At 41.4% G+C, this 14,232-nt stretch overlaps 1 protein-coding gene across 3 annotated transcripts in view; it reads left to right on the forward strand.

The window, feature by feature from the left end:
• Positions 1–1,885: 1,885 nt before the first annotated feature.
• impg2a (interphotoreceptor matrix proteoglycan 2a) overlaps positions 1,886–14,232 on the forward strand; it is a 152,445-nt gene continuing 140,098 nt past the window's right edge. For 2 of the 3 annotated variants that reach the window (XM_086006950.1, XM_086006951.1), the window contains exons 1-3: positions 1,886–2,699; positions 2,862–2,959; positions 6,065–6,286. In XM_086006950.1, coding sequence (XP_085863076.1) covers positions 2,881–2,959; positions 6,065–6,286 — 301 coding nt within the window. In that variant the 5' untranslated portion in view covers positions 1,886–2,699; positions 2,862–2,880. The remainder of the gene's footprint in view (positions 2,700–2,861; positions 2,960–6,064; positions 6,287–14,232) is intronic. The other variant, XM_086006949.1, reaches the window with a different exon arrangement.

The following is a 14,232-nucleotide window of genomic DNA, read 5'->3' on the forward strand; positions in this document are numbered from 1 at the left end:
TCATTAGAATGGTCAGTTATCACTAGTTAGTGCAAAAGAGATTGCCTGATAGGCTATAATCAGACAATCTTCTTTACATTAGCTACTGAGAATTGATCTCTCTAGTGGACATTACGTTGAACTGCAGAGGTCTTATGAACTTTACATTTGGTATTACAAAATGGGTGCTGGAGATCCTGCTACTTATGATTAAGTTCTTGGCCTTGCTATGCCATTTGGGTTTGGTAAACTGGTTTTCTAGCAGCGCAGCACTACCTGATGTTCTCTGAAAAATGGTCCTTAGTGAGGAATGGTGACAATTAATGTCATGCTGACTCTCTTGACTATATCATATCTATCTAGGTGTTTCTTGTAGCCCCCTCTTTTTTAAAGATTGGTGTTATGTTAGATATTTTCCAATTCTTGTGCACTACTCTAATTTTGAATTATTCCCTAACTATAGTGGCAAGGATATGATGAACTTTGCTAATCCCTTCTGTAAGGATCCTTGAATGAAGCCAATTCAGGCCTGGTGACTTGTCTCTCTTTCATTTCCTCAGCCTATTAGTGATCTCCTTATCTGAAATTTCTATCCCACCTTTCCAGAAAGTAAATCTCCATACTGGGACGACTGCCTGTGATGTCATTCATGAACAAAGACAAGAAAATTACATTAAAAATGTTTGTTATCCCCCGGTAACTTGATATTGTCATGTTTGAGATCTTTCAATTGCCTCTGTCTCTTACACCTGCTTGATGCTCAATGGGTCTTTCTTTTAATATTCACGAGCCTCATTTTCTGTTTTAGCTCTCCTGACCAATTTTATAACCTCTTTTACCGTTATTTTTCTCTTGTCTCATTCCACCATGTAACCTATGACTTCAAATTTTAGGAAAAATCTTTTTTTGCCCTATTCCCTGCATTATGTCTATTGTTGCTAATATTGGTGTGACCCCCCCGCCCCACCCCAACATTTGTTCCCTAGTAGTACCTGTTCTATACTCTATAATATTTTTAAACCAATCCACTTTTCTTCTATTCTGTTGCCCTCAACAATGCTGGCTCGTCCAATTTCCATGACTCTCCACTCATTTCCTCAAAACCTGTCTTTCTGAAGTTGAATATTTCTATTGTGCTCATTGTTTTTCTATTATAAGCCTAACTTTATACTCCACTGTGTTGTAGTCACTGTTGCCAAGGTGTTCGCTGACTAACCTGTTCTACCATCTCCTGGTTGTTGGTTAATATCCAGTCCAATAGAACCCTCGATCCTGTGAGTCTGTGACCAATTGTTCCTTGTGACTGCCCATTCCCATAACAAGTGCTGTTCTTTTACATGCTTCCCTTATTTGACGACAAAGGTCTTGATCCAATGTCTCCACCCTAGCTAGTGATCAGTAGCAGACACCCATAGTTCATGTCTTTCCTCTTGTGTCTCTTGTTTATATGGATAGAGTTTCCACCTTATCTGTACCTTGACTAGATCGGCCCATCTATGTTACAATCATGTTCTCTTTCACGTGAAAGGCTACATTACTTCCCAGGTTGTCTTTTCTAAAATATTTCGATGCTGTATCTCTTGTACCTCCATCACTCTTTATTTTCATCTTTCCAGTTCTGCTCTATTTGTCTCTCCTTCTGCCTTATTAAAGAAGATTAGCATGTAGGTGAAACCCATACTGGCTTGCCCTTGCCCCTGCCCCAGAACTTGTCTCAGTGTCTTTGGAGTCTGAAATTCTCCCATCTACACCTTCTGGAAAAATGTTCGCCCCATGTATGTTGTCAAGTGTAGCCAGCAAAATGGCCACTTGCCTAAAGAAGCTTCTTTTGGGTTAATCTAGTATTCCAGTAAATGGCTGTGCTACTAATCGCCCAGTAAACCACTGAAATCCAGCCTGTTTACCTGCAAGACGAATATTGGTATAATTTTCAAAATAGAGCTGGTGAACTTAATTTAAACACAAGTGTTTGAGATCATCGGGCGATTTAAAAAAAAAAGAGGAACGAACATTTAATGCACAACTGAGAATAACAACACCGTTTTTCTCACTTTTTAACAAAAGAGAACCAGCACTGTCCACTGCTTTGAACCTAGGATCAATCCGTTTGGTGCACAAAATGTCGACAATCACGGCAACGTATCGTTCCAGCCAACTACCTGGAGGTTTTGCAGTCCATGCTATGTATGTACATTCAGTGCTGCCATTGCACGGAAATAACTTCCAATAGAAAAACGAGAAGACCGAAATAATCGCAATCGTTTTGATGCTGTCAGGTTTGCAATTGGATTCCTATGTGGAAAATGTAACGAAGATTACTCAAGTTCAGTTTTGTTATTTATAAAGAACTCTAGAAAAGTATAACTTTAGCGAGAAAGGAAACTTACAATCTAAGATTATTACAATATTAACCAGCCTCCATATGAATATTGTCATATTGAATAGTGTCATATTGGGTAGGATTGCCATGGTAATTTTGTAAGTTTGACCATTGTGATTTAAAAAAAAATTAGATTAAATTATAGACGTGCTCGATCATTCATCGCCAAACCTGCTGTACATGACGCGGTGTTTATAATGGGAACAGCTTAGGAAAGCCGATTAGAGCCACAGCCTTGTCACTGAAGTCCCATCCAGCAGAAAGGACAACTGTCTTCAGGACCAAGTCTCCTTGGAGCCTCCTTTCATTTTCATTAAAATCACAGACATATCTTGAGAAGGTGAGTTACAAATATCGATAAAGGGTTTACAAGGATTAGGCTAAATATCCTCACCGCTAACGAATGAGGTATCTGCATCAATGAAACACTTGTAGGATTTATACAAATCCCCCCGCCCCCGTCATATGTTGTGTTTCTGTTGATTCTCTCCTTATTTTCTAGGTTGCATTGAAGCAGGAGAATGTTTGGTTACTGGTGGAAAATGTCTTCAGTGGTCCTATGTGTCCTTTTAGCCAATTACGTTTTACTGGCGGATACAGGTAAAGAGTTTTCAAATCAGTTAATCTGCGAAAATAATGCGCCATCATAGAGCTTACATTTAAAGTTGGCACTCTCAAAGCAACAGATAAGTTGTAATGGTTGTACTGTTTTTAATCAAACATGCATTCATGTCACTACAAACCTACTCAAGAATGATATAGAATGTAAATTGTGTTGCGATAAAGGTGTTTTTAAAAAAAAAAAAAACCTTTTCCTATTTGGTTCTCTCTTCCCTTTCCTCTCTTGTGCCTGGCACTGCAAGGCTATGATTCATGTCTGAGCCTTGACAGTGAGTGTTCACAGGCTATTCCACTATGGGTGATATCAAAACCAAGCCCTATGTTGTCCCGACCCAATGTCCACATGCCTGGGTTTCTGGCAAGGGGATGCTGGATAGTGATCAGGAGTGGAAAACCTGGCCACTTTCCTTCTTTCCTTTCCTAGACTGGAACACTGAGAGTAACTGTAGTATTACTGTTGCCACCCTGTCTGAGACTGGGCAGCTCAGTACAGACCAGGGATTGAACTTGGGACCTTTATATTCTGTATAATTCTGCTATTCATTACATAAACTTACTGAGGAATTTAACTTACTGAGGAATTTAATTTCAATCAGTCAAAACATGAAAATGAAAACAAAAGAAAGTGCACTTTACATTGAAGAGGATTGTAGTGGACAAGTTAACCTTAGCCACTTCTCAAAATAGAGCATTAAAAAAAATAATTGAAGTAAATTGAGATTATTTGATAATTAAGTGACCCTTTGCAGGTTGGAGTTCAGAATAATGCAAGATTTAGAATAATCCAGCCAATTAGTTTCTCGTGTTATCTAACATGCTTACAATGCATGCAATCTGCTTGCCTTAATTCTATGCAAAGCAATCATAATTATAATGCTGCTGATTAGTTTTATCTGTTTAATGAAGTGTAAATAATTGAAAAATTAAAACCTAAAAATAAAAATGAAGGAACCATGAGCTTTTTTTTGCAGGATACAAGACTTGAAAATTACCATAATTTTACAATTACTGTTTAAAACATGGTTGTGTGTTTTCCTGTTTAATATAAACTCTGAGAGAGGAATTGTTATTTTTATACTTTTTTGCACCTATCTCAAAAACATTGTGGATTTTACTTGAATCTGCATTAAAAAATTTTGAGTAAATTTAACAAATCCACATTTATAGTCTGTACAAGAAATATGATTCATTAAAGTGTTTTACCCAGCATTTGTTAAAGGTTTTAAACATTAGAGTCATTGTATTTGCATTGCATAGTTTATTCAATAACTTGCAAATGTAAAATTGACATTTTGTTGTAGATGACGGCACCATTTGAAGTACTTTTATCAAAATGAGGCCAGTTCTGAGACATTGAGGCATTATGTGTGTCAGCTGTGGCTCAGTGGGTAGCACACTCGCCTCTGAGTCAGAAGGTTGTGGGTTCAAGTCCCACTCCAGGGACTTGAGCACAAAAATCTAGGCTGACACTCCAGTGCAGTGCTGAGCTGGCGCCACACTGTCGGAGACGCCATCTTTCGGATGAGACGTTAAACCGAGGCCCCGTCTGCTCCCTGAGGTGGAAGTAAAAAATCCCACGGCACTATTTCGAAGAAGAGCAGGGGACTTATCCCAGGTGTCCTGGCCAATATTTATCCCTCAATCAACATAACAAAAACAGATTATCTGGTCATTATCACATTGCTGTTTGTGGGACCTTGCTGTGTGCAAATTGGCTGCTGCATTTCCCACATTGCAACAGTGACTATACTCCAAAAGTACTTCATTGGCTGTAAAGTGCTTTGAGACGTCCGGTGGTCGTGAAAGGCGCTATATAAATGCACGTCTTTTTTTTTCATTACTGATTATCAGTCTTACAATTGGGTCATATTCAGGGATGGTGTTCTACAGTGACAAATTAAATCATAGACTTCCATAGACAGGCTGGTGGAATGGGTGGACACATGGCGGATGAAATTTAATGCAGAAAAGTGTGAAGTGATACATTTTGGTAGAAAGATTGAGGAGAGGCAATATAAACTAAAGGGTACAATTCTAAAGGGGGTACATGAACAGAGAGACCTGAGGGTATATGTGCATAAATTGTTGAAGGTGGCAGAGCAGGTTGAGAAAGCAGTTAAAAAAACTTATGGGATCCTGGGCTTCATGAATAGAGGCATAGAGTACAAAAGCGTGGAAATTATGATGAACCTGTATAAAACACTGGTTCGGCCTCAACTGGAGTATTGTGTCCAATTCTGGGCACCGCAATTTAGGAAGGATGTGAAGGCCTTAGAGAGGGTGCAGAAAAGATTTACGAGAATGATTCCAGGGATGAGGGACTTCAGTTACGTGGATAGACTGGAGAAGCTGGGGTTGTTCTCCTTAGAGCAGAGAAGATTAAGAGGAGATTTGATAGAGGTGTTCAAAATCATGAGGGATCTGAACAGATAGAGAGAAACTGTTCCCATTTGCAGAAGGGTCAAGAACCAGAGGACACAGAATTAAGGTGATTGGCAGAAGAACCAAAGGCGACATAAGAAAAACTTTTTTTACGCGGTGAGTGGTTAGGATCTGGAATGCACTGCCTGAAAGGGTGGTAGAGGCAGATTGAATTGTGGCTTTCAAAAGGGAATTGGATATATACCTGAAAGTACGGGGAAAGGGTGGGAGAGTGGGACTAGCTGAAGTGCTCTTGCAGAGAGCCGGCACAGGCTCTCCGGACCGAATGGCCGCCTTCTGTGCTGTAACCATTTTATGATTCTGTTTTAATTACATGTGATTCTGCAGTTTTTACAGATTTGGAGGGGATTACGTTTCCTAATTCTATCCATTTATAACTAGGTTCATTGGTTTATTGCGAGTGAAAAGTCAAATTCCATTTTTATTTAATGCAATTTTGAGATTTTTAATGATTTTTGGAGCTCATATTCTGGTATTCCATCCATTTTTGCTCTCTTTGTGAAAACTATGAATCAGTAGCCTTGTTTGTAATGTGTTCAGAAATTGTAAAATATATATTTAGAATGGCAATACTGCTGTTTGAAGTACAATGCTGTCAAAATCAAGTCAACAGTAATGCACATTAAAATTTGTCTGTTTCAGTTGTATTAAAGAGTGTTTCAGATGAGAGTAAACTGCACAAAGGCTCCAGAAGTCTTTCTCATGGGAACATGCAATCTCCTGTGACTGGGAGCGGTGCACAGATAAAAGATTTGATTTTCAGACGCAAACGATCCTTTTTATTTCCGAGTGGTATTAAACTATGTCCAGAGGAAACTATCTCACAGGCCATTGGCAACTACCTCAAGTACTACAAGTTAAGAGGTAAGAAAATTTCTGTTTCTTATTTAAATTTCTCCATGCCTTCTTCAGTGATCCCTCCAAGGACATATTGCTATTGTGTGATATCTCTGCCCGTCTGTGTGAACCTGTCACATTTTGGGAGATTTTAAAATTTATTCCTTCACAGAAAGAATTTAGGAATGATCTATGTTTAAGTCTTGTATTTTAAAACAAAATGAATTTGTACTGGTTTAAAAAAAAATCTGCAGGCACCGTTGGTGTATATTAAAGCCAGATGAGCTAGTTTGCAGCTCACTGTCTCTTTCAGACTGCTTTGATTTAGGGTCAATTGTCTCATCCCAGACCCACTAAGCCAGGATATTGCTTATTCATTCTGATAATAGCAAGAGATGTTTTAAGAACATAAGAAATAGGCGCAGGAGTAGGCCATTCGGCCCCTCGAGCCTGCTCCGCCATTCAATAATTCTTCTACATCAACTCCACTTTCCTGCCCTATCCCCATATCCCTTGATTCCCTTAGCGCCCAAAAATCTATCGATCTTTTACACACATCGGGCTGGATTTTCATTGAGGAGGCGGGACTACAACTTTTGGGGTTGTAGTCCCGCCTCCATCGAGTTCTAGCCAACCCACGCGATTTAGACTTGATTGACCTTTTTGAGCCCACCCAGCGGGCTCAGCAGGCCAATTAAGGGCTACCCGGCAACAGGTGATGTCACAGATTGAAATTTCATCTGTCAAGACCTTTTGACAGATGAAATATCAGCGTTTCACAGCTGTTTGAAGCTGTCAAACACTGACAATCTGTACTCCAGGTTAATTCCTTCCTCTCAGGATGATTTCGAGATCTCCCAGGAACAGAAAGCAGAGGCTGCAGATTTTGACAGATTGCGGCCATTCTGCTTTCTGTGCCGGTGAGACGAGGGACTCCCAAGACCTGAAGGAAGGAAGGCAGTAAAGGGTAGTAGAACTTCTTTAAACACTACACAGACCAAACACACTTACCCCTGCACTCATGCACGCATCACTCACCTGAACACCGGACATCTCGAACCCTCCAAGCCCTTCATCCCGACGGCCCGCCTCGCTAACTTGCGTGGTTTGTAGCTGTCGGGAATCCCACATTTCAACAATGAAAATAGGGATTAAGCTTAAAAACTGCCCGTTAACTACCTGTTAACAGGCAGTTAATTGGCACTAATCCCCTTCCTGCCTCGGGGAGGCGGGTCCCAGTGCGGGGCGGGTGCCCGCCTCCTTTGAAACTGGCATGGAGGCGGGATGGGGTCGGGACCCCTGATTTCGGGATTTTAAACCCCCACACGCCTCCAATCCCGACTCCACAGCCCAATGAAAATCCAGCCCATCGACTGAGCATCCACAGCCCTCTGGGGTAGAGAATTCCGAAGATTCACCACCCTCTGAGTGAAGAAAGTTCTCCTCATCTCAATCTTAAATGGCCGGCCCCCTTACCTTGAGACTGTGACCCCTGGTTCTAGACTCTCCAGCCAGGGGAAACATCCTCTCAGCATCTACCCTGTCAAGCCCTCTAAGAATTTTTATACATTTCAATGAGATCACCTCTCATTCTTCTAAACTCCAGAGAATATAGGCCCATTCTGCTCAATCTCTCCCTATAGGACAGCCCTCTCATCATTCTTTAAACTTGCACCCTATGAGGGGAAGAGGTAGATGGCTTTATCAACAGCCTAATGGTGAATTACTGATTGGGAAGGAGTCAGAAAGACAGTCCTCTCACTGAGTTGGGTATATAGAGAAAAGGACACAGAGACACATGGCCAGCCAGCTAGGCTGCGGAGAAAGCCTGGCTCAGTATGGGCATACTTGCTCATCTCAAGCCCAAAGCCGGACAGAATCAGAAGTCTAACGAGGAAGAAGTTAAACAATCCCACTAGTAGTGACAATGTGACGTCTTTTTTTAATCTTGTTGCAAGGAGGGTTATAAAGTTCATTGAATTAAGGTGAGATTTGATTACCTCTATTATTCTGTGTGGTCACTTATCTGTAAAATAAAAGAGCTTAACATTTCCTATCTAGCCTGGTCTCACTAAGTGTTTCAGTCCACCTTCAGGACAATTGGAGAGGGGCATGTGTGAAAGACATGATATCCAGTTCAGTTCACAAGGGAGACTTATTGTTATATCCCCCAGGTTACTCTGTAGTATTATATGACACTATAGTATAATTATTTTGGTCCAGATTTTGTGGTTGTAATGACGCGAAACTGTCAGCGCTCACTGTCATTACTCTGTGAAACTGACAGCAACTCCTGGCATCCGCACATGTCATAGATTCCCTGCTCCTTCACAGGGTGCGCTGTTGCAGTCCCTGCAGACGGCAATCTTTAGAAATCACTTGAACTGACGTGATCTTCCCCTTTTACGATGTAATATCACTGTTAAAACCCCCTGAGAAAGTTAAACCTTATAGCTACTGGTGAAAAACCTCCCTGGCCCTGAAAAACGAATTTTATATTTGTGGAATGTGAAATTTTTAAATTATGATTTTAAAAATCCTTAGGTTTTTAATATAATTTTTAAAAACTTTGTTAATGATATTTCAGCTTCTACCTTAATCCCATGTGTATGTCCCAATCTTTATTTTGCTCTCTATAAAATTTATAAAAAGTGAAGGATAAACTTGTATCGAACCTTGGTTAGACCACACTTGGAGTATTGTGTACAATTCTGGTCGCCATATTATAAAAAGGGTATAAAGGCACTGGAGAGAGTGCAAAAAAGATTTACAAGGATAATACCAGAAATGCGAGGGTATACATATCAGGAAAGGATGAACAGACTGGGTCTCTTTTCTCTTGAAAAAAGAAGGCTGAGGGGTGACCTAATAGAGGTCTTTAAAATTATGAAAGGTTTTAATAGAGTAGACACAGAGCGAGTGTTTCCATTTGTGGGGGAAGAGCAAAACTAGAGGCCATCAATATAAGATAGTCACCAAGAAATCAAATAGGGAATTCAGAAGAAACTTCTTTACCCAGAGAGTGGTGAGAATGTGGATCTCGCTACCACAGGAAGTGGTTGAAACGAATAGTATAGATGCGTTTAAGGGGCAGTTAGAAGGGGCAGTTAGATAAGCATATGATGGAGAAGGGAATGGAGGGTTATGCTGATAGAGTTAGATTAGAAAGATGGGAGAAGGTTTAAACTAGTTTGGCAGGGGGGTGGGCACCAGCATATAGGAGTAGAAAAGGGGAATAAGGTGCATGAAAGAGTGAGTGTGTTGGATATTACTAGAGAAGGAAGTAGTACTAGAGGCGGAAGTAGTACTATATTAGGTAGGGGCAGACTAAGAAAGACTACAAAAAATGCAAAAATGGGTTTAGAATGCATGAACGTAAACACACAAAGTGTGGTGAATAAGGTCAGTGAGCTACAAGCACAATTAGCCGTGTGGCAATATGATGTTGTGGTAATAATGGAAACGTGGCTTAAAAATGGTGAGACTGGGCACTTTATATTCAAGGGTACAAGGTGTTCAGAAAAGATAGGGAAGGAAAAAAGGGAGGTAGGGTGGCAGTGCTGATTAAGGAAGACATTGTAGTGTTGGAAAGGGAGGATGTTCTTGAGGGGACAAGGGCAGAATCCATTTGGTTAGAGTTGCGGAGCAAAAAGGGTATGATCACGCTATTGGGCTATAGGCCTCCAAATAGTGAGAGGGAGGTAGAGGAGCAAATCTGCAGGGAAATCGCAGAGATATGCAAGAGCTATAGAGTAGTGATATTGGGGAACTTTAATTACCCAAATATCGATTGGGATAATGCTAGGGTAAAGGGAAAGGAGAGGGAGGAATTTCTGAAATGTGTTCAGGAGAATTTCCTTGACCAGTATGTTCTTGGCCCAACTAGGAAGGAGGCATTGCTAGATGTGGTGCTGGGGAATGAGGTGGGCCAGGTCGACCAAGTGTGTCTGGGAAAACAATTGGGTACGAGTGATCATCGTATCATAAGATTTAGATTACCATTGGCGAGGAACAAGGAACAATCTAGAGTGAAACTTCTAAACTGGAATAGGGCTAACTTCAATGGGATGTAAAAGGATCTAGCCAGGGTAAAATGGAACCAAAGACTGACAGGAAAAACTGTAATGGAACATTGGGTGATCTTTAAGGAGGAGATGTTCCAAGTACAGGCTAGGTACATTCCAACAAGAGGGAAGGGTAAGGGAACCAAAGCAAGGGCTCCTTGGATAACGAGGAAGATAGAGAAGATGATGAAACAAAAAAAGAGGGTGTATGATGCATGTCAGGTGAATTCTTCAAGGGAGAACCAGACCAAATACAATAAGTTGAGAGGGGAAGTGAAGATGAAAATAAGATTGGCAAAGAGAGAATATGAAAGTAGAATGGCAGTTAACATAAAAGGGAACCCAAAAATCTTCTACCGGCATGTTAACAGTAAGCGGTTAGTAAGAGGCGGGGTGGGGCCTATTAGGGACAAAGAAGGTGATATATGCTTAGAGGTGCAGGGCAAGGCTAGAATACTCAATGAGTACTTTGTATCAGTGTTTACTAAGGAGGTGGATGCTGACAAAATATCGGTAGCAGTGGAAAAGTTAGAAGCAATGGAAGGGGTGAAAATTGATAGACAGGATGTACTAGAAAGGCTGGGTATGCTTAGAGTGGATAAGTCACCTGGTCCAGATGACTTGCATCCCAGATTGCTAAGAAAATTGGGGGAAGAGATAGCAGAAGCGCTTGCCATAATTTTCCAATCTTCCCTAGATGCGGGGGAGGTGCCTGAGGATTGGAAAGTGGCAAATGTGACACCATTGTTCAAGAAAGAGTATAAGGACAATCCTAGTAACTACAGGCCAGTCAGTTTAACATCAATGGTGGGTAAAGTTTTAGAAAGAATAATCAAGGAAAAAATTAACGGGCATTTGGAGAGGTTTAAGCTAATTAAGGAGAGCCAACATGGATTTGTAAAAAGGCAAATCGTGTTTGACTAATCTAATTGAATTTTTTGATGAAGTAACAGAGAGGATTGATGAAGGGAATGTAATGGATGTTGTCTACATGGATATTTGGAAGGCATTTGACAAAATATGACATAGAAGGCTGGTTAACAAAATTGAGGCTCATGGAATAGGTGGGTCAGTGGCAGCTTGGATAAGGAATTGGCTTAAGGACAGAAAACAGCAAGTTGTGGTAAATGGCTGTTTTTCAGACTGGAGGATGGTAGACAGTGGTGTTCCCCAATGTCAGTGCTGGGGCCACTGCTTTTTTTGATATATATAAATGACCTGGATATTGGAATACAAAGTAGAGTTTCTAAATTTGCTGATGACACCAAATCTGGGGCTGTGGCAAACAGCGATGATGACATCAATCGACTGCAACAGGACATAGAAAGGCTAGCAGAATGGGCAGACAAGTGGTAGATGGAATTTAATAGAGAAGTGTGAGGTGATGCATTTTGGCAGAAGGAACAGGGAGAGGCAATATACACTTAATGGCACAGTTTTAAAGAGTGTGCAGGGACAGAGGGGCCTGGGAGTTAATGTGCATTGGTCCCTGAAGGTGGCAGGACATATTGAGAGTGTGGTTAGCAAAGCATATGGAATCTTGGGTTTCATAAATAGAGGTATTGAGTACAAAAGTAGAGAAGTTATGCTGAACCTTTCTAAACCACTGGTTAGGCAACAACTGGAGTATTGCTTCCAGTTCTGGTCATTACACTTTAGGAAGGATGTGAAAGCCATTGAGAGGGTGCAGAGGAGATTTACCAGAATGGTTCCGGGGATGGGGGATCTTAGCTACAAGGACAGGTTGGAGAAGATGGATTTGTTTTCATTAGAGCAAAGGAGGTTGAGGGGTGATTTGATGGAGGTGTACAAGATTATGACTGGTTTGAATAGGCTAGACGGGGGAAGGCTTTTCCCACTAGTTGATGGTACTAGGACTAGGGGCCACAGATTTAAGGTTTTGGGCAAGAGATACAGGGGAGATGTGAGGAAAAACTTTTTTACGCAGCGAGTGGTGAGGACCTGGAACTCGCTGCCAATGGAATTGGTGGAAGCGGACACACTCAATGTTTTCAAGGGGAGACTGGATAGGCACTTGAGGGAAATAAACTTGCAGGGCTTCGGGGATAGAGCGGGGGAATGGGACTGACTGGATTGCTCTGCAGAGAGCTGGCACGGACTCGATGGACTCTGTTATGTCTTCTAGCGCTCGTAGTGCTTTGTAAAGATGACTCTGGACTCGGTAGTTTGTAATTATAACTACTGTTTTATTTGTGTTGTAATGCTTGCCTGCCGCATGGTGCGGGGTGATATTTTCAAAAACCTGTGCGGCGCCTGCGCACTACTTTCCCAGCATCGTAGTGCTGCTACACTTGATTTGAGTGTTAGTACACTTGTACAATGTAGTCCCAACATAACTGTAACATCCCTCTTTCCAACAAAACTAATTACATCAATTTTCTATTTTACAATGTTTCCAGTTGAATAACATTAACAAAATACAGAACATGAGCGTTCTTTGCTCAATTTATATACAGATATTTGTCCATGTTGTTTTACTGCTCTGTGCGAATTATAATTGTCTTTATAATTATTCGCGATACCGCTCAGGTGGTTGTATGTTACTCCTCCATCTTGTGGACTTGGCTGTAACTATTCCTTTCTGTGGTGTTTTGGTGTGTTCTTGTTGCCGGTGCTGTCGTGTTTGGCTCTGGAGAGTGCATGTTTGCAGTTGTTGTATTTGAGGTGTTTGTTTCTGGCGTTATATTGTTTTCCGTGTCTGGTACCCTAACTGCTGTTAATGTTGTCCGCTGTTTGACAGTTTCAGGTGAGGGTCTGATATGGATCCTGTTTCGCCTGTATTGGTTTCCAGGTTCTGTCTCTACCAAGTAAGATCTTGGAGTATCAGCTTTTCCAATAACCTTGGCTGGACTCCATGTTCTCGACAACGGATCTTGTATATGCACTGATTGCCCATTTAGCAGCTCCGGTAGTGGTTTTGCATGCTTGTTATAGTGTGTGCTCCCCGTAGCTTGTGTTTCCATCAGCTTCTGCTGAATGTCCTCTTGGTCCTGGGGAGGATATACCTTTGCTGGTAGAGTTGTTTTGTATTTTCTACCGTTTAGTAGTTCTGCTGGTGATTTCGAGTCTGCTCTCAAAGGTGTCGATCTGATTGCCAAAAGGGCGAGGTCTTGGTCTTCTCCCATCTCCTTGCTTTTAATGAGAGCTCTTTTGACTGTTTGGATCTGTCTTTCAATAAATCCGTGTCCCCTTGGGTAATGTGGGGATGAGGTAACTATTTTAAATCCATATTTTCCAGCCAGTGCTCTGAATTCGCTGGAGGCGAATTGTGTCCCATTGTCGCAGATGTCCTTCTCTGGGATGCCCTGTTCTGCGAATAAGTTTTTCGCAATTTTTGTGATTGTTGTGGCTCTCATGTCGTTTATCCTTCTGACAAAAGGAAATTTTGAGTAGTAGTCTGCTACTATGATGTACCACTCCTGATTGCACAGGAACAGATCTGTTCCGACCGTGTGCCATGGTCTCGGGGGTACTTCCATTTGAATCATCTCCTCCTTCTGCTGTGTGTTTCAGTATTTCTGGCATATGCAGCATATGGAGACCATTTGTTCTGTGCTTTTGTACATGCCTATCCAGTACACAGCTGATCTGGCTCTTAGTTTACATTTCTCCATCCCCATATGGCCTTGGTGTATTAAGCGGAGAAGTTTCATTTGCATCGTTTTTGGTATTATGATTCTTGAGCCAGCAAGGAGAACACCGTCCTCCACCGAGATGTCGTCTCTGATTGTCCAGTACTGTCGGATTTGGTTTTCGACCTGCTGGATCTTCTCCGGCCACCCTTGTATTACCTGTTGCATGAGTAGTAGCAACTCCTCTTCTTTACCAGTCTCCTCTTGAATTTGGCTAAGCTTTGTGGGAGTAACATTTATGAGTGTAAAGTCCGCG

The sequence above is a fragment of the Somniosus microcephalus genome, chromosome 14 (assembly GCF_052327205.1).
Source record: "Somniosus microcephalus isolate GS21.2 chromosome 14, FLI_Smic_1.0, whole genome shotgun sequence".
Taxonomy (NCBI): Eukaryota; Metazoa; Chordata; class Chondrichthyes; order Squaliformes; family Somniosidae; genus Somniosus; species Somniosus microcephalus.